The 23,678-nt window shown below is 46.6% G+C and overlaps 1 protein-coding gene across 1 annotated transcript in view; it reads left to right on the forward strand.

The window, feature by feature from the left end:
- Positions 1-2,221: 2,221 nt before the first annotated feature.
- Positions 2,222-23,678, forward strand: part of BSG (basigin (Ok blood group)) — a 33,849-nt gene continuing 12,392 nt past the window's right edge. Inside the window, exons 1-4 of the mRNA XM_040417513.1 lie at positions 2,222-2,388; positions 17,949-18,105; positions 18,991-19,079; positions 20,092-20,231. Coding sequence (XP_040273447.1) covers positions 2,319-2,388; positions 17,949-18,105; positions 18,991-19,079; positions 20,092-20,231 — 456 coding nt within the window. The 5' untranslated portion in view covers positions 2,222-2,318. The remainder of the gene's footprint in view (positions 2,389-17,948; positions 18,106-18,990; positions 19,080-20,091; positions 20,232-23,678) is intronic.

Consider the following 23,678-nt stretch of genomic DNA (forward strand, 5'->3'; position numbering starts at 1 on the left):
CGACGTCTCAATTCCTGTACGGTTTTCCCTATATATAATTTGGGACATGGACAGGAGGCTATGTAGATGACTCCCTGTGTTCTGCAAGTAATAAGTTGTCTAATTTCATATTCTTTTTTATCCCCAGGGTTGATAAACTTCTTTATGCGGCGTATATACTTACAGAAGGAGCAATCTCCACAGGGTGATGAGCCCTGGTACCTCTCTCTTGTCGGAGGGCATGCGCTGTGGGACTCCTTCCGTGAACGAGTTTTCCTCTAAGGCCTAACGCATGCGCTCCCACTTAGACTCTCGGAGATGAATCGGGAGGTAAGTGTAGATGGAGAGACCCGGCTTGCAGGACAAACGCAGAAGCTGTTAATATGTTGATACAAAGTTAAAAGATCATGCGCAGGCGCATATGCTTTAAAGGTATTGGTGACACATATGACTGACGAACTAGCTTAGACTGAAGGTTATTGGTCAGATTGCATCACTGTCACGAGCGCTGGTCACCCATTGGAGATTAGATGGGAAAAGACCCGCCTACAGTAGTTATAAACATTGATTCAAATGGCGCTCGTGTTGATAGTAGCTCCATTTTCCCTGAAGACGCCACAGGAGTGGGAATCTACTAGCCTTAGGCTATTTGAACTGAACTAATATAAGGGGGCACTAATATAAGGGGAACTACATGGGTAACACTAATGTAAGGGGGCACTAAGGGGGTGCTTATTCGAACGTTGGTGTTTTGATCAGTGATATCCATCAGTGATTGTGAGCCAAACCAAGATTGGAGCCTCCACAGACATAAGGTATAAGGGAAAGATCTGCACCTGTTCTGTGTTTATGCAATGAGCAGGACCGTGGTACGGTGGCCAATGATGCAGTGGGTCAGGATATGTGCATATAAGTCTATGGGTAGTTTGTGACGCCAATTGCAGCTTGCGCAGGTACTGTAACAGGGCCCTTTAAGATGTTATAACTCACGTACCAGGTGAGGAATGCCAGAGGGGTATAATGTCTCTGTGTAGTAGGTATTGTGTCAACGGTGTCTCCTAACTTGGTATGGCTGGACTCCTGGATCCTGGCTCACTTGCAATAAAGTGAGTGTGGTCAGTAGGAGTAATTGAGGAATGAATGCAATCCAGACAGGAAATATAATCCAACTCGTCTTTACTTAATGCAGCTTGAATCCATACAAAATACAGCAATAGTCTGGGGTCCCAGCAGGTATTGGCAATATGTGGCAGGAATCAATATATATTCTGCTTCTTATCATATGCCTAGTAGATCTGGCAGGTATCTATCTTCTGCTCTGTCTGTAGTCTGCTTGATATGGGCCTGACTAGCTGAGGAGGAATTTGGTTTTGGCTAATTATAACTGATGGAAATCACTGACCGAATACTGACTGCATGAATGAGGCAAAAGGGGCACTAAGGCGGTAGCACTTATGTAAGGGGGCACTAGGGGGGTAGCACTAATGTAAGGGGGCACAAAGGGAGCAGCCCTAATGTAAGAGGGCACTAAGGGAGCAGCACTAATGTAAGGGAGACTAAGGGGGTAGCACTAATATAAGGGGCACTAAGGGAGCAGCACTAATGTAATGGAGACTAAGGGGATAGCACTAATATAAGGGGCACTAAGGGAGCAGCACTAATGTAATGGAGACTAAGGGGATAGCACTAATATAAAGGGCACTAAGGGAGCAGCACTAATGTAATGGAGACTAAGGGGGTAGCACTAATATAAAGGGCACTAAGGGAGCAGCACTAATGTAAGGGGCACTAAGGCGGTAGCACTAATGTAATGGAGACTAAGGGGGTAGCACTAATATAAAGGGCACTAAGGCGGTAGCACTAATGTAAGGGGCATAACTACTGTGTGGGGGCACTAAAGGCCCTGGGTGGGATTGGCCATATATAGCTAGGCATTTGGCACAGCTAGAGGCACAGCTTAGTGTAAAAACGATTTGCCGCTAGGCACCACCAATATTATCCCTCCTCGCAACTGGAAAGTATGCATCTTGAACAACAACCCCCACAAAGACCCAGCAGCCCCGAGAACCCCTTGGGAGCACAGAGCGCCATCTAACGGCAGGGAAATAACTGACTCTTCCACTGTGCTTATTAGCCCATGAACCCTGCACGAGGTCACGTGATGTGAGCTCGCGGCAGACAGAGGACGTGAGATTAGAGAAGGCCGGAAGTGCGTACCTCAGCGCCCCGCCCACTGACATAAGGAACCAGCTGACTTGCTGCTGCTCGTCTCAATTGGCTGCCGTTCGGTGAGGAGAGAAGACGCCGGTGACCTGTCCGTGGCCGGTGCAGACTGCAACATGAAAGGCTTTGAGCTCGTAGTCGCTGCCGTACTGCTCGTACTGAGCGGGAAAGGGGCCGAGTGCTCAGGTAAACGGTTTGACTTTAGAGGGCATAGGGGTTAATGCCGGATCAGACTCGGCGGTCACCTGGTTGGCTGGCACAGAGGGGCATACATAAAGGGGTTCTCCTAGCTACTGCTATGGGTTAGGACGGAGGTCGGGGGGTCCTGGCTCCTATTGTTAGTATCCCATTCAGGTGGTCAGGTGTTGATGACGTCACGGTTTAAAGAGATCAGCCATATTAGTCGTGTCTTACAGGTGCCTGAGACCAAGGTTAACAAACAGCTCAAGTTGTCTTCTGTTATTATGTAATAAAACATTAGGCAACTATGTCTACAGTCCTCGCCCTGTTTGCTGTCAGCGAATGGAAACTTAAAAAAAAAATAACTGTGGCCTCCAAATCTGTGCTTAGCCATCACCACTGGCCCCTGTGTTCTGGCTTCTGTTCTCTACATCAGGGGTGCACAACCTTTTCTGGTTGGGGGCCACATTGTCAGCCTGAACCAATTCCAAGGGCAGAAAATAAAACTTAAAGGGGTGTTACCAACTGAAATACTATCTTTGTCATATTGAACATACAGTATGTATCATAAATGTTTAGTTACACTTCTAAAGGATACATATGAGCAGCCACAAGACATAGATGTCTGTTACTGGATGTTTGGGGGCCACACAGAATGGTATTGAGGGCTGCATGTGGGCCTGAGAAATGAAAGGTGAAATCTGGTTGCTATGGGCAACTATACCAGTCTTACCAGTTTTGCTAAATCTCCCCAGAGGTATATTAGGACTTGGCAGAACTTTTCAGCGATGGAGATCTATAAACCTGAAGGTTTTATTGCAGTTGAAAAATAAGACTTCTGAGGGGGTTAAAAAAAAACATGGCTGCTTTCTTCCAAAACCAGCACGCCTTTCAATGGGTTGTCTAGTATTGCAGCTAAGCTCGCTTCTAGTGAATTGGGTTGAGCTACAATACGACCTGCTGCCCATGGACGGGTGTGGTCTGTTTATAGGAAACAGCAGCTGTGTTCTTGGAATACTGGACATCCCCTTTAAGGCTAGGTTCTCCTTTGTGACACAGGAGCCTCCGTTGTGGCTGCCAGCATGAAGACTTAAAGGGGTTTCCCGGGTTCAGAGCTGAACAGACATACCCATATTTTCACCCAGGCAGCCCTCCTGATGTTGGCATCGGAGCATCTGATGCGCTCCCTTGCCATGCGCTAGATCGCGCAGGGCATGGGCTCTTTTGTTTACAATAACACACTGCCGGGCGGAGGCTTCTGCCCGGCAGTGTGTTCGATGACGTCACCAGCTCTGATGAGCGGGTTTTAGCGCTGCCCTAGCCGTTTACCTGGCTAGGGCAGCGCTAAAGCCCACCCATCAGTGCCGGTGACGTCACCAGGCTTCCTGGCAGCCCCATGGAGAGCCCCAGTACATCACTGGATTTCCAGACAATGCCTTTGCCCTGCGTGATTCAGCACAGGGCAAAGGAGAGCATCGGAGCATGGACTGCTCCGATGCTCAAGTCAGGGGGGCTGCCTGGGTGAAAATGGAGGGATGTCCGGGTTCAGCTCTGAACCCGGACAACCCCTTTAATATCTCTACATAACGCTGGCGGTGGTATGCTGTTCATGTCCTGGAATCGTAGCGCTGATGTGCTCCTAGTGACCGCCACGTACACAGCAAACTCCACTTATGAGAAGTATACAGTGGAGGAGATCACTGATCATTCAGATTCCGCCGTTGTTGGACTGTTAGGCCGCTTTCACAGTCAGTGTTTGATCAGTAAATTATTATTTTTTTCACCAGTGATTGTGAGCACATCTTCCCATTACACCTTAGTTCTGTATAGGCCAGTGATGGCTGACCTCCAACTCCCAGCATGCTCTATTCATGTCCATGGAGTTCTGAGAACAAAAGTGTACATCTTGGGAGTTGTAGTTTTACCACAGCTGGAGTGCCGGAGTTTAGCCATCACGGGTATAGGCTCTGCCGATGAAAATCGCTGATCAAACGCTGACTGTGTGAAAGCGGCCATAGGCAGAAAGGGGTTTACAGCCGCCTGCTTGTCTGCAGAGCGGTGAGCTGAGCCATTGAAAACCGAGGAGGTGCAGCGCTGCTTCCCTTCTGTTGTCTAGCTGCCTGCTGTACTTGTGATTTCTTTAGTCACCATATGGGATCCTTTGCTTAAAGGGGATATCCAGAGTCTTAAAAGGGTTTTTCTGGGAGTACAATATTGAGGCCTTGCCCTCTGGATGGCGGTCTGACTCTGCATCCTCGCTAATCAACCTCTTGTGAGCTGCAGCTTACCGAGCACAGAGCTGTACTTGTATAGGGGCTGAACATCAGCCATCTGGCCCTTTAAAAGGGGACAGTCACCAGTTTTAGGATAAAGGCAAACATTCAGGATTTCTGTGCGGAGAATCCCCATGCAGCTTTTACTCTCCCCATTGAAGTGAATGGAGAAAATCGAGTCGGAAAAGTAAAATAAATTGACATGCTGCAGATCTTAAACTCCGCACAGAAAAAAATCTGTATTGTCCGAGAATTTCAGATTCTCATAGAATACAATGTGCATGACACCTCTTTGGCTGGTTTTCTAGCTATATCCGTGGGTAAGGAGGCTTGTGTTGTGCGGCGCAGTCCTGTTATTCAGTGACTGTATGTCTGTAGCTCAGCACATCTAATTACATGTGAATTTCACTTGTACACTTATGAAGTTTGGTGTACAGTAAGCCTATTGGCCTGTTAATAATCCTCTTTAAAATGTTTGGCCGCCCTGGGACACGGCATGTGATTCCAGCTCAGTCTCCTCAATAGCCTGCATTCTTCTGCAGCCTGCCCACCCCTGCCGCTAAATGACCCAGACCGTATCGTGCTGGTAAGCTGCCCCGTCGCCTCTATGGCAGCAGCAGAAAAAAATGTTCATCGTGTGTCCTGCACTCATCACGTGGGCACTGGTTGTCTGGGACCTCTTCCACAGTTCTAAAACTGGAGGCAAACGTCATACCTTCTCCCTATCAAAATACAACTATAGCAGCCATGATGAGGGGGGTTCTATTGAGTAAGAAGCATCTGCCCACTACAGTGGTGTCATAATAAGGGTTCAACACGGGCCTAAAGGGGATCTGCCGAACCTGGCAAGAATGGTGGATTTGGGCGACAGTGTAAGGGGCGCTCCTGACTCGACTCCCAGCAGGTGTCTAGGAAGAGAAGCATTGGGTGAAGTAAATGGTTTCACCCCTCTTTTCGTTCTCCAAGGAGATAAGACACCATCGGCGGTATCTCAACCGAAGTTGTATGTGTATCAGGGAGTTGGGTGAGATGGCTATCTTTCAGCCAACAGCTACTTTATGGCCGCCTTTCAGGTGTTCCTGCTTTCTAGGCACGTCCTAGTTCTTGCACGCGTTTCTTCTACTTTACAACCACAGCGTTGGCTTTATAAGCTTCCTATTGCTCCATAAGTGGTGGATAGTCTTGGCGGGTGCCAGAAGTAATTGTCAATAGTAAAGGCACCTGTATTTTGAGATCAGATGTTATGGACCATAGCCGCAATGCTTCTTTGGCATGCTGGCAGATAGTAACTGGTCATGTGGTGCCATGGTGATTAACAGATGTGCAACCAAAAAGACTATAATGGGCCAAAAATACTAAATGTCCTTGGTTTGAAGACTACTTTAAGTTTTCTATGGATTTTGTGTTAAAGGGGTTAACCAGGAAATGACTGATAACCTGTTCTCATTATCACATTGGCAGGCGTCCGAGTCCTGGGACAACCCACTGATCAGCTACTTCAGGGAGCCGCCACCCTCATCAGAGCTCTGGTAAGCGCTGCAGAGTCCCCAGCAGCTTACCAAGCACAGCGCCGCACATTCTATAGTGGCAGTGCTTCGTATTGCAGCCCCATTGACAAGAATGGGGCTGAGGTGCAACTAGGCCATGTGACTGATATACAATGACTCGGAGGCTGCTGCTGATCGGTGGTGGTCCTGCGAGTCAGACCCCCACAGATCTGATATTGATGACCTATCCAGAGGCTAGATCATCATCATTGTTTGCAGGATAACCCCTCTTAAATACCATCATTGAGGGTCAGCTCCTTGTGGAAAGATGGGTGTCCTGATGTACATGTGGAGTGGAAACTGTCTGCCTGTTTAGTGCCCAAGCTCCTGGTGATGGAAGAACGTTCTTTATGCATGGTAGATGAACAGGGTATCGCCAACTAGTTTACCTGCTGGTTAAAGGGATTCTGTCGCCTCGTTTTAGGTTAGAGATGCGGACATGCACGGCTAGGTCGCCGCTGGCATGTCAGCAATATACCGGTCCTATAGAGCTGTGTCCTTTTATTGGTTTAAAAAATGATTTTAGAGATATGTAAATGAGCCTGGTAAGGTGCCCAAGGGGCCGTACGAACCTTCCTGGTGCCCAGCCACGCCCCCCCTATGAAGGAGCCCAGCACCGCCTGCGTCCTCCGAATCTCCTCCTTTCTTCAGTTAGATTGCTGTAATCTCGCGATGCGTGAGCTCGTGCATGCACAGTGCCTGTATAGTGTTCCTTCCCTGTGCTGGCGTCAGCCTCAGGAAAGTAATTGCGTATGCGCGAGCTCTCGCATCGCGAGGTTACGGCAATCTAACTCTGACGAAAGGAGGAGATTCGGAGGACGCAGGCAGTGCTGGGCTCCTTCACAGGGGGGGTGGCTGGGCACCAGGAAGGTTCGTATGGCCCCTTGGGCACCTTACCAGGCTCATTTACATATCTCTAAAATAATTTTTTAAACACAATAAAAGGACACAGCCCTATAGGACCGGTATATTGCGGACATGGTAGCGGCGTTCTAGCCGTGCATGTCCGCAGCTCTATAACCGAAAACGAGGTGACAGAATCCAGTTAACTAGCAGTGACAACCAAGGGAAATCGGGTTCCAGTCTTGTCTACACTCCAGGTAATGGCCATTCTGGTGAAGTATTAACTGGGCACTGATGCCAGTAGAAATGCGCTTAAGGTCAGAAGAGCTTTTCTTCATGATGCATGTTTACTGGTCTGTGAAATCTTGCTTTGACTTTTGACCGTTAATCAGTAAAATGTTGGTTTTCTGTCTTCTCCACTCTGAGAGCTTGGAGTGACTGGGTTTGCGCCCTGGATGGAGCATATGTGCGTCATTAACCACAGTTGGTTACTGCCGTCATGCGAATGTGACGTGAATGATGGGTTTTTAATTAGTTAGGTCTTGGCTGCACCAACATTTGCCTTTTGGATAGTGCCTTGTAGCTTGGCTTCAGTGACTACGTAGTGGATTCAATAGACCTTTTCTGGCTACAATTTCTATCCATAAAACAAGCTAAAGGTTTTGGGTGTGCCAGTGATTTGCTTCAGCGGGCATGTGGTGTAATGTGATCTCAGCCAGGGTGGGATCTGCCAGGCAGTAATGGTCTCTCCTTTATTGGAGGCAGGTCTCCTGTGTTTCTCAGGAGGACACCTCATTCAGGTTATACTCCCACCAATCGGTGCTCTCAAGCTGCCATGGCTTCAGAAACTATAGTGTGTACAGTGCAGGAGGATAACTGCTCCATACACCGTGTAGTGGCCGTGCTGGGGTACTGCAGGCGAATGGAGCTGAGCTGTGGACACTACACTGCCTCCGTTCCATACACGGACTGTGACTAATTTAACATCCACACCACAGGTCACATTCTGCTGTGGCTTTCCACAGCCTGTCAATGAGAATTGCTAATAACTCAGTGGCTTTGCTGGTACTATACAATTCTGCAGATTTGATGCACAAAGCTCCTGTTGGCAACTGCACAGCATTTCGGTCATATGTGGACATAGCCTTAAAGGGGTTGTCCAGGTTCAGAGTGAAACCCGGACATATCCCAATCTTCACCCCTCCAGCTCCTCTGAGATGAGCATTTCATGCTCTGATGCTCTCCTTTGCCATGGGCTGGATCGTTTTATTTTGTTTATTTTTACGCTACTAAGGCAGAGGCTTCAATCTAGCTGTGATGTCACTGGCACTAATGGGCGGGCGTCAGTGCTGCCTTAGCTGTTTTACAGGCTAGGGCAACGCTAAAGCCCAGCCATCAGTGCCGGTGATGTCGCCAGGCTCACGGCTGGGCGGAAGCCTCTCCCTCGCAGAGACCCCGGTACGTCAATGGATGTAATGAAAAAGCCCTGCACTATACAGCCAACCTGCTCCGATGCTCATCTCTGAGGGGCTGACTGGGGTAAGGAGGACATGTCCGGGTTCAGCTCTGAACTGAGACAACCCCTTAAAGATGTGGTTGCTGCGGTTATGGTTTTTACACTTGAGATGTCAGTATAATGTTTTTACCTGTAAAAACTGCCATAAAGTTGACATTAACCACATATCAACCATCATTTCTGGATACACCCTTATAGTGACAAATAGAGGTCCATAAGGACAAACCTGTAATACATAAGAATTCACCTTATCAGCGTTTATTGTGCTTTATGGCCCTGTTCACAGGATGCGTTGATGCAGTTTTTGCAGTCATGTTAATGGAAAGGTCTATTGAGAGTTGAGCAGCAGCACACCTCGGCTACTCTCAGCATGAAGGCCATGAGTAGTATTTAGCGTTACATTGTGGTGACGCCTGCACAACCGGCTGTTCACCTGGAGATCTGCAGTAATCCTGGCTGGAACCTTATCAGACCCTAAAAATACATTACAGCGCATGTTATTGATCGGTTTCTGAGCCTCACTCCCACAACCGTGTTCTGTATCAGTGTCCGATCTGCAAGTTCTGCGGATCGTAGACGGACCCGTTCATTTCTATGGGTCTGGGAAAACACGCGGATGTGTTCTGCAAATTTTACAACATTTTGTATTGCACACAAGAATAGTCGTTTCCAGTGGTGGGAGTGAGAAAAAGGCGGTGCACACGAAAGCTCTGCGTAGTTTGCAGACCACAATACTGACAGTTGTGTGCATGAGGCCCAACAGGCAGCTAATTGCTTTTTATGCTTGTATGTAGAGCTTGGCTCACATCATCTGCATTGAACTCTGGCTCTCATACACACAGATTGTTGGATTTCAGCATGCCCAATGATAAGCTGATGCTATAGGCGTCTAGCAGCAGCTGATTTCCTTCCCCATTGAAAACGTGTATACCCAGCCGAGCAGTGCATGGATGTATATGGGGGAGCTGGGAAGGTGTTGTATGTAGCGAAGTGTCTGGTCCGATCGCATTATAGAATCATGACACCTCATGCTCCATGGCTCAGTGCTCGTAGGCTACATGGATCCAGCAGTGTCGTTTTTGGACTTTCCATGCAGTTTTTGCACCAAAATCCACTTGTTACTGGCGGATTTGCCCAGATCTCGCTGTCAGGCCTGAAACAATTGGTGTGGTATGGACATCCACACCACAGGTCACTTTCCGCATAATGTATGAGATTTTTAAAATCTTCTCCTCTTGGCTAATACCATATTACACTTTTTCTGCACCGAGAGTGAGCCAGTAAGGATGTGTTCACATCAGTGCTCTTTCCATCCTTCTGCTCCTATAAATAACGGAAGTGCCAAATTTGGCACATAACGGACCACAAGGGGTTCCATTCGGCTTCAGTTTTGGCAAAGAAATGCAAGACTCTCCTCTCCGATATTTTTAACGCACTCTGACTGCAGTGCTAAACAGGGCCTCCAACACAGGTGTGAACATGCCCTAATATGCTCTGTGTATGTATACCCTTATACAAAATGTGATGGCTGTGTAAAAGAAAAGCCATAAAGAAAACGTAGTTGGGTATACTCCTCCTATAATATCTTTTTACCAATGCGCGGTCTTCACAGGACCATCACTTGGGCTTGTATTGCGTGCTGAAATCAAATTGATGAACGCGTTTCAGTCATAAATGATCTATGCAGTCAGCCAGTCTGGATAAGGGCACTTTCACACTAGTGTTATTCTTTTCCGGCGTTGAGTTCTGTCCTAGGGGCTCAATACCGGAAAAGAACTGATCAGTTTTATCCTAATGCATTCTGAATGGAGAGCAATCTGGAACTGCCTTCCGGATCTGTGAAAACGTATGCAAACTGATGGCATTTGTCAGACGGCTCAGGGTCCTGAGCCGTATGACAAATGCATTGAAATGCCGGATCCTCTCTCCGGTGTCATCCGGAAAAAACGTAACTGGCATTTATTTTTATTTTTTTACCTTCTTTGTGGTCTGAGCATGCGCAGACCGCAATGCCAGATCCGTTTTGCTGGAACACTCGTGGCCAGATCAGGCATTAATGTATTTGAATGGGAAAAAATGCCGGCATTCCGGCAAGTGTTCCGTAATTTTGGCCGGAGATAAAACCGCAGCATGCTGCTGTATTATCTCCGTCCTGAAAAGTCAAAATGACTGAACTGAAGACATCCTGATGCATCCTGAACGGATTACTCTCCATTCAGAATGCATTAGGATAAAACTGATCAGTTCTTTTCCGGTATTGAGCCCCTAAGACGGAACTCTATGCTGGAAAAAAATAACGCTAGTTTGAAAGTACACTTACGTTTTTGGCTGGAGATGAAACTGCAGCATGCTGCAGTTTTAACACTTGCCGGAATGCCGTATTTGGCCTTAATTTCCATTGAATAAGGCCCCAATTGTTCCAGAAAAACGGATCTGGTTTTGCGGTCTGCGCATGCGCAGACCTTTAAAAATGGGGGAAAAAGATAAATACCGGATCAGTTTTTCTGGATGACAACCAGTAAGACTGATCCAGTATCTGTCTGACAAATGCATCCACTTCCGGCAGTTACAGCGATGCAGCAGAGTATTCCGGCAGGCAGTTCCAAGTGTGAAAGTACCCTAATAAGATGTTTCACGTGGTATGAACAGACTGATATTAGAAACAGGAGACTGCTTGTCGTGTTGCTTATTTCAGTTAAAGGGAACCTGTCACCGGGATTTTGGGTATAGAGCTGAGGACATGGGCTGCTAGATGGCCGCTAGCACATCCGCAATACCCAGTCCCCATAGCTCTGTGTGCTTTTTTTGTGTAAAAAAAACTATTTGATACATATGCAAATTAACCTGTCCCTGACTCATCTCACATACAGGACTCCTCTCAGGGTAATTTGCATATGTATCAAATCCGTTTTTTTACACAATAAAAGTACACAGAGCTATGGGGACTGGGTATTGCGGATGTGCTAGCGGCCATCTAGCAACCCATGTCCTCAGCTCTATACACAAAATCCAGGTGACAGGTTCCCTTTAAAGTTTGGTCATCAAAATGTCTGGTGACCAATTACAAGAGTAAAGGGACTATGACTGCAGCCTGAGATTTATACTCTGCACTGAGGGTGGGCTTTATTGTAGGGGTACAGTGTGGCTTGCCTCATGAACCCCATGTAGAGCAGAGGTTGTATAGACATGCCTAAATGGTCTTAGTTGTGGTAGTTTTGTTATTTGGAGGCGGGGGGTTTAGTCGTACCGATGGGATTGACCATGCCCTATGCGGCTGTTCGGGGGTCACTTGTAATGAAAATGAATGGCTGAGCACGTACACACATGGTGACGTCAGTCCTATTATGGCACAAGCATATCCAGCTGGCACCAGCCTTTTACCCTCGACACGTGATGTAAGCTTTTTGCCTAATTTTCTGTAGCTGCCCTCCCTGTCCCCCTTCTGACCTTCAGAGGCAGTTTATCATTGACATAAGGGGCGTTCGTAGATTGAGCAGCGATGTCCTGCTCCCTGGACGTGATACACATTGCAGGCTGAAGGTGACTTTGAGATGGTGACACTGAGTCATGTGACTCGGGCTCTCCGCTGTGATTGGAGGGGGCAGCTACCAGCACTGTTCTGTGTAAAAGGTGCAGGCTGCAATTAGTCCCTGCTCCAGAACGGCTATTGGCTCTGCACTTAACCTTGTAATTGCTGGAGAAAACCTTGGCTTACAAATTGGATAGATATATATATATATATATATATATATATATATATTTTTGTGGGGCAGCATAATCTATCACTGTTAACCCCTTCAGGCCCTTGCAGTTTTCCATTTTTGCATTTCCCTATTTTACTCTCTAGCTTCCAGAAGCCATAGCTTATTTTAACAGTCACATAGGGCTTGTTTTTTGCTGGACAAGCTGCACCTTCTGATGACTCCTTTTAATATTGCACACAATCTAGTGGGAAGCTGCAAAAAAGACAAATTGGGTGGAACTGGGAAAAAATGCTATTCATCCACGGTTCTAGGGCTCACGCACACAAATCAATTTTCTTTCCGTGTCCATTAGTTTATTTTTGTGTGCATTGCCATATTCTGTACCATTCTAATAGTATATGGTCTACTTGTGGTAGTTGAGTTATGGAACTGAGCATGTGCGTCCACCTTGGTAAGGTGAACAAGCAAACAGCAGGTGGCGCAATACAGGTTTTATTGAATAACTCAGTTTGATGTGGCCATAATTGGTACCAAGGCAGGACCTGCTTGCATCATTGAACGCTATTGTTATCCATTGATGGCTGCGTTAGAGGCTATCCAACATCTGTATGACCCCCTACCATGGCAGCCTGTATCACGGCAAGGACAGATGCATGTACATCTCCGGAACCCACTCTTGTCTGTAGAACGGGCACTGGGATTTTCAGGGCTTTGGCTTCCTATGCAATGCATAGGATAAAATCCAACTGACATATGGATCTGAGATCCACTGTGGATTTTAAGCTCCGGCAGCCTGAGGGTGACATTGGTTTGGATCTCATCCACGTTGCTGCTACTGTAAAATGTCGCAAGTTTACCACACAATTCTGCGACAGGAGACTCCGCAGGCTTTATGCCATGTCTGGCTGTACCCTAAAGGGTTAAAAAGGATCGCCTTCATGTATTAGTGACTAGGTTTAGCCCTCATGTGGGGTCAGGTGTATAATCTGTTTAGTAAACCCGACAAAGGTCAGCAGCTGACTACATGTACATCACATCAAAATGTCAGCCAGACCCTGGTGACACCCAACCCTGTGGCATCTGTCACACTGTATATTTAGTCCCACACCAAACTGCTTGTTTTCTGCTCGCACTGTGAACAGGTTTGTCCTGCATTTGCACTTTCTAAATATCTGTGTGATAGAGGGTATCATTGTGTAATGTAAGTTACAATAGGGTGGGGTTCATGCTGAGCCGTCTGGAGCCCGCACTATGAATATTCACTTTGTTTACCCCATCCTTGAAGTAATCAGTGTTGTCCGGGTAGCGCCATCCACAGGACAGAAGACTGAATTGATGCAGCTTGCGTTTCCAGCAGTTATGTCCATGAAACCTAGCCGAAGCACCCTCTTTCACAACAGCGTATGTCTTATCTCTATCAAATCTGTGTTCCCGTGGGCAGATAAGTGCTTAAAAACACCTATTGGTGTCTGTGGAGAGTGCTAAAAAGTACAATCCGGGAGTTCCTTCTGGGACAGTTTCCCAACTGAAACCTTTGACTCGTGTTAGTTGCCACAAAGTTCCTATGTTAAAAAGAACAGATGCTGTACAGTGTGCGGTTTCTGTTGTTGGGTGCCTCTGTGTAATAATGCAGTCTGCTGTGCTTTCACAGTTTAAAAAAAATAATAATCTAATCCATATGTTACGGAGGCCAAAGGAAACGTGGTGTGGAAGCCTTAGGCCCCTTGCAGACGAGCGTGAGCGGAATAGGTCTGGATGCGTTCAGTAAAAATTCACAAAAGAGTTTGTTCAGTTTAGTGTGTGATCTCGTTCAGGTGCAATGTGATTTAATGCGTTTTGCGCGTGACAAAAAACGGAAGGTTTACAAACCTTCAGTGAAAAACACATCGCATATGCACTTGTTTGCGGATGTGATTTTCACGCACCCTCATTCACTTCTATAGGGCCAGCGTTGTGTGAAAAACGCAGAATATAGAGCATGCTGTGATTTTTCACGCAACGCACAAGTGATGCGTGAAAAACAAGGCTTATGTACACAGACCCATTGAAATGAATAGGTCTGGATTCAGTGCAGGCGCAATGCGTTCGCATCACGCATTGCACCCACGGGGAATACTTGCTTGTCTGCAAGGGGCTTAGGGAAACTATTAGGAACCAACCATTCCTCCCTGATCACTGCCATTGTGGGAATGTATGATGGCCACTGTGATCATTCATCCCCCAAACACTGTTGGCACTACTTCCCTCTTACCCATTGCTGCCCACAAACTATTTTATGTGCAGCAGCAATGGATCTCCTGTCGTTCTGCTCTCTTGTTTGGTGATAGAAGATGCGTTTACAGGGCGCAGTGTGTCCGTTCAGGCGCTTGTTCCTGATGAGCCTGCCCATGTTGGAAGCAGACTTTCTGTAGAATAATCTGCCGTTAATTGGGAGCAGTAACTGGGGCCTCCTTGGTGTTGTGTTAGTGGGAAGTATTGCCTAAGTTTTTCTGGAAATCCTGAGTCATGGTGAGTAAGCAGATTGCATGTGGCACCTCACACAGGACGTCTGTGGATCTGATCAGTATACTGGAAGGGCCAGTATACACCTCCTCAGAACACATCTGCACCCATACTGGGTCTGCTTACATGTGCACGTCTTCTATAATTAATAAATGCTAAATTGAACATGGACTGAACAGTCAGCAGCCTCGCCGGGGCATATCTCTGCCATCTCCTGTTTGGTCTGATTATGATCTGTTAATTATGACTTGTTTGGCAGTGTGTGGCCTAATTAGCTAATGGAGAGAACATGCTTATTAACTGCCTGCTCTGAAAAGGTCAGGAAAGAACTTCTTCCCTCATTTACCTATGTGAATGCTCTAGATGTGCTAATATTGGGCGTTGTGTCTATTATTCTGATCCTACAGAGGGTGTAACCTCTCCTGACGCGTCTGTTTTAGGAACTACTCGCATCCCCATGTAGTAATTACTAGCAGTTTGTAATGATGGTCCACATGGGTATTACTGGGGAATGGGGTGTTGTGTTCCTGCCCTTTCTCCCAGTGGCAGACGGTGCAGGAATACCACCCAACACTGGTAACACCCATCTGGACCTTTATTACAAACTGCTAGTAATTCATTTAGAACTTCTAGCAGAAATAATAAAGGAATGGGACAACATACCGGTACCGTATTTTTCGCCCTATAAGACGCACATAGGTTTTAGAGTAGGGAAATTTAAGAAATATTTTTTTTATCAGATCTCAGCTCAGACCCATTATCTTCATGAGACCCCTCAATGTGAATCGCCCACCTCCCCAACCCAAGCAGACCTCAGATCAAATCTCCAGGCTCAGGGCAAACATTAAGACAATTAACTTGCCTCTCCTGCTCCGCACATCCACACTACTCTAGTTCAGCCTGACTAGCACTGTGCTGTGACTCAACATGCAGTCACAGCCCAGCAAGTGACTAAAGACCAGGTGGTGGTGAGTACAGAGCCTGCACAGTAGGGCTGCAGTAAACGATTATTTTAGGAATCAAGTATTCTACCGATTATTTTTACGATTAATCTAGTAATCTAATAAGAAAAAAATAATTAATGGGCTGTTTTCCTTTATAAAAACTCATCAGACCACCCTGCCATCAGTCCCCAACACCCTTTGTTCCCCCCCCCCCCCCCCCGTGCAATCAGCCTAAGTGCATCAGTTCCCCCCAGTGCCTTCAGCTCCACTGCCCCCCCCCCCCCCCCCCCCCCCCCCCCTCAGTGCCCAGGCGCAGCGCCAGTGAACTAAAATGTCCTGACTGTGTGTGTCAGATCCAAAGCAGCATTGTGCGAGCAGGCGGGTGACCATGGAGCGTGAGTAATAGCAAGCTCTTCACTCACAATGTGGTCACATGGCACAAACGAATGATTCAAGGACTTTGTGTCGAGTTAATCGATTAATTCGAGTAATCGTTTCAGCCCTACAGCACAGTGCTGCATTCACTGCTTCCCAGTCTTCCTGTACTATTGAGCACTTCCATAATGGAAGCGCTCATTAGTATTTGCCCCATAATATGCACTGACATTTACTCCCCACTTTGGGGGAAGAGTGTCTTATATGGCAAAAAAATATGGTAGTTAAGAGAATAGATTCTCAATAATTATCACATGGAGAATGCAAGTAATTTCGAAAAGCGGACACGTGAGGAGAGGTGACGGGTCCTCTATAATTCAGGCAGTCTGGAGCCTCTTCTAGATCTAGAGTATATGATGTATTGTTCTTCTGGTTAACCCTTTCACTCATACCTACAGCTGGGTTTATTAAGTCTCCACTCTCAGAGGTCAGACTGACAGGAGAATCGGTGGCATTACACTGTGAGGCCATTGGCCGTCCAATGCCAGAGATACAGTGGTGGTTTGAGGCAGACTATAGCAATGAAAGCTTCTCTCAGCTGTGGGACGGAGCCCGAGAAGACCGTGTACAGATGAACTTGACATATGTCTTCCATGCTGCCAGTATACTCTATCTCTTCAACCTCAACCCAGAAGATTCTGGGACCTATGAGTGCCGTGCCAGTAATGATCCAGATCGTAACCACCTGACAAAGAGTCCTCGCATCAAGTGGATTCGTTCACAGGCCAATGTTATTGTCTTAGACCGTGAGTGAGAAACCTTAATTTCGAAGGATCCCTGTGATGTCCTGAAGACCCACTCCCTCCACTTAGTGTTGTAGTCCAGATTTAGCTGACTCCTTGAGTATGCTTGGTTTCCCTTATGTTGGCTTTGATTCTCGGCTCCAAGGCACCACTCGCACATAATGGAATTCCCTTGCTGGACCTTACTTCCTTCCCTTTGCACCTGCTTTGTTTGATGTTCCCAGATAACGTGTTATTTGCTGAAACGCTGTTCTAGACCATTAAGTACGTTAAAAGCAATGTGACTATAAAAAGCTTAGGTTTGAAAGCACTGCAATCTTCCCAGTCTTTGGATAAAAGCTACATCTATTTTATGAATATCCTTTTTGTGGACCATCCTAGCTGCTATCCCGTGTTGAAACCACACCAGGTCATAGTGTTGTACCTCACCTTCAATGCTGCCAGCCCTTTTCCCTCCTGCAGTAGATAGAAGAATGGTCAATGTTGCTTATCCCTCTTCCAGAACGTTGTGCTCCTAATTTGTTCCGGCTTCATAAAACATTTTTATCCTGCCTCCTGATGTTCTTCCCAGCTCCAAGTGGTGTTTTGGAGGAAAGTGCTTGTAGTCAACCTGCATTTAACTGTACATGTAACAGCAAGTTCATCCTTAATTTTTATACTCTGATGGATGGTTGTCTTCTATTGATATTTTGTAGGAGCTATTTTGCAGTTAGGCTAGGGCTATGTGGTAACTTTGGTCAACCAAAGAGACCATTGTAGCTCTAGCTGGATTGTGGTGTGACCCTCAAAGTTGTCATGACCACAACAGTCACAAGGAATCCAGCTGTCTGCAACATTGGCCCATTCACTTTCTTGAGCTATGCTGCAGTCCTTGGCCATACGAATTGTGGCCCTAGCCTGAAACGCTTCCTACCAAATATCAACATTAGCAGTATACGGTGGACAAACCTCAGGAAAAAAAATATTGGACGTGGAACCGTGTAGATTAGTTTCATATAAGTTTGAAACATTTCTAATTTTTTTTTTATTATTCTTCCCCCCTCCCCCCCTCCCCTACAGATCCACGCATCTTAACAAGCTCCCCAGAAGCACCCGGTGAAGAGATTCTAATGTGCAATTTGACAGACCTTTCTTTTCAAATATCTGGCCACGAGTGGTATAAGGGGGATAAGCTTGTCCATGAAGACAAAGATGGCTCTCTGATAACAACGTATAAGTAAGTTTTCTTGTGTGGGGGCTGAACTTTTTATTTTTTTAATTTTTTTTTTTTAAGCCAAAATCTGATATGTACGTATGTTTGAAAGAAGTGCACCCCTTGCCATCTGTAAGAAGTGTACATGCCAGTGCCCAGGAAGCATTTGATGGCTTTCTGCGTCTCTTTTGCTGACAGTGTAATGTAGGTGGTTGTCTTTCCACCTCGACGAGAACTGCCACTAAACTTTCGAGAGTTTTAGCCCTCATTGGGAGGCTTTTGACAGAATGGGAGGAGGTTACTGCCCTATGAGAGACCTTCACATGATATGTAGTATAAATGGATATGCATGCAGTTCACCAATAAACTCAAACCATGGATAACATGGAAGGTGCCCTGGTAGTTTTTTGACTCCTCAAACAGAAAAAAAAACCTGTTACTTATTACTAAGCCTCCCCGTGAACTGTGGCATAGTCTTATTCTAAGGACCCAGACAGTGGGTCATGTCGACAATTGGCTATTAAAAGTTCTCGGTGGACATTCTAGGGAAAGATGTTCTTTAGCACTCAGAACTTTGCTGCACTTCTTGCATTTATCCTGAAGGGGTCTTGAAGCTTGTTTGTGCTGGTGTACTTAATTGAGACTAAGTACAAGGAGGACATTGGTGTCTTTGTATCTGTGCAGTCAGCGACTGACTGTATTAGCATCACTGTCACATTGAGGTGGTGGCATTTTGCTCTCTCGCAAGCAGATGTACTATTGAACTATCCATGTCCTCTTGAGGGATTAACAGCATTAGAATTCCTTTCTGTGACCTGAATTCCTGTCTGTCCTGCATGAAGAGTGTAAAACAGTCTGATTGTCTTCTGTCCCCTCGCACGATCTTAAATGATGGCATTTTCTTTTCAGCATTACCAAAGTGAATGTAGAGAGCTCTGGACAATATACATGCAAGTTCTTGACTGTTCCTGACCTTAGTGGAGTGATTAATGTCACAGGTACATTACTATACATATAGTATGTTAATATACATGTTTTTTTTCTGTGCTCACGGAAGGCTTAAATGGAGCAGCTACAAATTCTGGCATCCTAGGAAGCGGCTGGTTTCTAAAAGTTTTCCCTTTTCTAAAGAGTTCTTCCATGTGTTTGGGTGGCTTAAATGGTGAATCATGACATTGAAGTACAACTGAATGCCTCTTTATTGTGGTAAAGTTACTGTTATGGATTTATTTTTTATTTTTTTGCTTTATGGCAATGTTCAGTAAGGAAATCTGTTAGACACCTTTTGAGGCATCTTTTTATGCATGCATTTACTAATTTTGGGCTGAATTTTTCAAATACGCTTTATTAAAAATTGTCAGCCATTTTTGAGTTGAGATTTAAAAATCACTTCAATCCCATCAGCTGACGGCTCATGTGAAGCATTATCTCTGATCTTCTGACTTAAAGCAAAACTTAAACGGATAACATGGCTTAAGTGTTTAAGGTCAGGAGATCAGGCTTCACATGAGTCGTCAGCTGACAGAACTGAGACTAGATACTCTGCAGACTTTTTTTTATTTATTTTTTACCCCATTTACTCAAAAATGGCTGAAAAATCAGACCAATTGCATTTTTTTTAGCCCAAAATGAGTAGTGTATATATCTCACACTCACACAATCTGATGGTGAAATGCGCATCGGGGCGTGGTGGTGGTCTGACCTGATACGGGATTGCACACTTTGGTTGGTATTATCAAATATATACTGTGCTTTTTAATCATGTTTACAGTGTGACGACTAAGTGATTTATTATTTAACTACATGTACTCCTATTGGTTTCTGCAATCTATTATGTATATGGGTTAATGTTACTCTAGAAGGGGGAAGTCTGTTCAATGATATATAAAAAAGCCCTGAAGGTGTCCATAGCAGTACGTGCCACTAATTGTATTGCAAATATTACGTCCTAGTAGAACTGTGTGATACCTGGAAGCGTCTCTTACTGGTTGTCATGTCTGGTTCTCCTAGTCCCACCCCATGTTATGGCGTATAAGAAATCGGAGCACGGCAATGAGGGAGACACAGGAGTTATGACTTGTAAAAGCAACGCTTATCCTCTTGTAGAGCAATGGATGTGGTACCGGGTGTCTGAAGATGGCAGTGTCCAGGTTTGAAAATGTTTTACTTTCTTTATACAATTTCATTACATAGTGGTAGAAGCTGTATTTTTCAGAAACTGTATTTGCTTGATATTTTGTACTTGATCCTTCAGCAAAATATATAAAACTTCTCCAGCTTCACTCTAAGGGGTTTGCCAATTTCTGTAGAACCTTCAGCAGAGAACATGTCCCTAGACACAGCTCAGACTGCTTGTGACACTGCAGAGGGGAGCTGAGCTTTACATGGTGCTCATATAAACCGCAGACAAGACTTTCTAGTATTGCCATTTCCCAGGACTTTTTATTTTTTATTTTTTTTTAATCTGTTCCTTTTTATTGATAAGCATTATAATGCAAAGTACAGAAATTAAAGAATAAAGGATCTGTAACATAGTCCATGCCATAGTTTTCTCCGTTCATAAGAACATAGAAGCACTGATTAAGAATGGAAAACCCCTGACAGAATTCTTTTTATACCGAATTCTGTTAAGAGAAAATATCCATTTGAAGAGTCAGTGGTGGGCGTATGGGACGGAGCTCCTTCTGTAGATGCCCCTGGAGCTAAAATGGCAAAAAAAATCAGCTCTTCCGTTTGAGGATTTAGGCTGTTTAAGAGATCCTTTTAGATAAAAGAGCAGACTTATCTTAAACGTACTTGGAAATGTGCATCTACAAGTCTCAGGCCGGCCATTGCCGCCTCTTGGGTCTCCAGGCCATTAAGGCTATGGTTAGGTCAACTAGAATCTCATTGTGATGGATACCACCCCTTGTGCCCGCTTGACGTCAACTACATCGAGCTCACGAGACACGGTATTGTCCCTGGTTACCAAGACGTAATGTTACGCCCTCCTAGAGGAGCATGTAAGGTCAGCTTGGTACAGTTTATACAGACACCTCCTGTCCACACGGGCACAGAGAGGCAACAAGCTGAGAGCCTTTTCATGGCCACAGCCTGGTTAATCTGCCACCAGCTTCTCGTTTGATATAAGCCCGGTCCGCTAACGGGATTATATAGGGTGAGAAACAAATCCGCGGTAGCTTATAACTAGGCTGAAACATGGACGCGGGGATTCGTGATCAAGATACAAGACAGCACAAGAGTAAATGATATATTTAATCGCCTTAAGGGCACACTAGATAACACAATATACACTAAGAATATATACAGTGGTCTGAGGTTACAAATACAGGTAATATGGTGCAAACAGGAGTACACAGAACACAAGTCAGTTACCGGGTAGATGAATTTTTCTTTTGCTGTATTCACATGGAGGGCAGTGATGTCAGCTGGTTGCAGGTCCCTCTAAACACATGGCACAATGTGACCCTCCAGAGAAGACACGCCTGCTTGCGGGCACAAGCCTTTTAAACTGTAGCCGATCCCTCCCCTCCTGGCCTTTGGGAGGGGTACGTCTGCCCCCCCCCCCCCCCTCCCTGCTGGGCTGGCAGCAGATGACCCACAAAAACCCTTTAGGGTTCATAGCTCCAGGCCAGAAGGTCACAGGGAGATCGTTCTGGGACCAACGGATCCGCCTGGGTTCTGGCTTCCAGTAGGGTCCAAGCATGGTACCGTTATTGGGTTTCGGTGGGGAGATATGTATATCTCCCTTCCCTGGCATCCCACCACCAAACTAAGACCATGGGCATGTTAATTGTGGCCACCCGGACACAATTATGTATCCGGTTTGCGCCTGTGATGGCCGGGTGATTTCATAATTCCTTATAAATCGCCGGTTCCATGCTGTCTGCTAGATTTCATTGAACTGGGGAATGGCTTAGACCCCCTGCAGGGATGTTTTCCTGCAGGATCCGTGCTGTCTGAATGGAGGTGTGGCGTTTGATTTCCTCTGCCACTCCTGGAGAAAATGGCAGGAATGAGATCATACTCCATATTTCTCATACCTCCCCCTCATCCGCACCCTCTCCTTGCCGAGATAACCCATCGGCATTCCCATGGTCACGGCCTTTCTTGTGGCGAATGGTTTAAGTGATACTGCTGGAGCAGCCTTCCATTTGTCCCTGAGACAGTGTTTAACCAGCTGAGGGGGTTGTGGTCCGTCTCCACAGTGGAACGGCGCCCGTACAAGTATGGTTGCAGCGCACAGACAATGGCCAGGCACTCCTTCTCAATTGTGGAGTATGCCACCTGCCTTGGCAGGAGCTTCTGACTCTGGTACAAAACGGGGTGTTCCTGGCTCGTAGTGTCGACCTGGCTGAGTATGGCACTGAGGCCAAAATCGCTGGAGTCAGTCTGTACTATAAACGGCCGCGTGAAGTCGGCTGCCTGTAGTACAGGGAAGCTTGAGAGGGCAGCCTTCAGCGCCTGGAAAGGCCGTCTCGCAGTAGTTTGTCCAATCGACTGCGGATGGCAGCTTCTTGGTGAGTTCAGTCAAGGGCTTTGCCAGGCTACTATAGTGGGGGACAAACCTCCTATAGTTCCCAGCGGTGCCCAGGAAGGAAATCGCCTGTTTCTTGGTCCTGGGGGTGGGCCAGGATGCGATAGCATCCACCTTCCCAGGCTCTGCCTTCAGGGTACTTACCCGGTGCCCCAGGTAGTGGACCTCGCTCATGCCCAGCTGACACTTTTCCGGCTTGGTCAAGCCTGCCTGGTGGATCCACCCCAGCACCTGCGTCAGGTGATCCTCCCATGTGGGACTGAAGACGGCAATGTCATCCAGATACGCGGCCGCGTACTCTTAAGGTCCCTTAAGCAGTGTTGACCATCCGCTGAAAAGTGACAGGGGCATTCTTCATGCCGAACGGCATCACTGTGGATTCGTACAATCCAAAGGGGGTGATGAAGGCAGAGCGTTCCCACGCCTCACGGGACAGGGGAATCTTCCAATACCACCGGCTCAGATCCATAATGGTCAGGTACTGGGCCCCGGCCAACTGATTGAGTAGGTCATCGATGCGTGGCATCGGTGACAGACGGCATTGACGCCCCTGTAGTCCACACAGAACCAGGTGGTCCGGTCCTTCTTTGGGTCGAGAACCACAGGCAATGCCTAAGCGCTGTTGGATGCCTGGATGACCCCCAGCTTCAGCATCTCTTGGTGTATGTGCTGCTGCGTCTCCAAGGAAACCTGATATGCTGAACACCAGATTGGGGTTCCATGTGATGGATGGCCAACTCTGTCCTTCCGGGCGTGTTGCTGAACTCCCGGAAAGGGGTGAAGGGTGGCCCATAGCTGGGACTGTTGGTCACTCAAGAGCGGTTGGCCCACCTCCACATCCTCGATGGACCCACCCGCCTTCACCTGAGCAAGCATGTCCAGGAGGGTTTCCTCCCCCTCTTCTGGAAGGTTGCAGACAGGGAGGGCACATGCCTCCCTCTCCTGATGTTCCTTAATCATGTTCACATGGAAGGCCTTCCGCTTTCCCTGGGCGTGGTCCAGGGTGACCAGGTACGTCATGGTGTTGAGGTGCTGATGCACTAGGGACGGGTGTTCCCAG

This window comes from Bufo bufo, chromosome 2, assembly GCF_905171765.1.
Source record: "Bufo bufo chromosome 2, aBufBuf1.1, whole genome shotgun sequence".
In the NCBI taxonomy this organism is placed as follows: domain Eukaryota; kingdom Metazoa; phylum Chordata; class Amphibia; order Anura; family Bufonidae; genus Bufo; species Bufo bufo.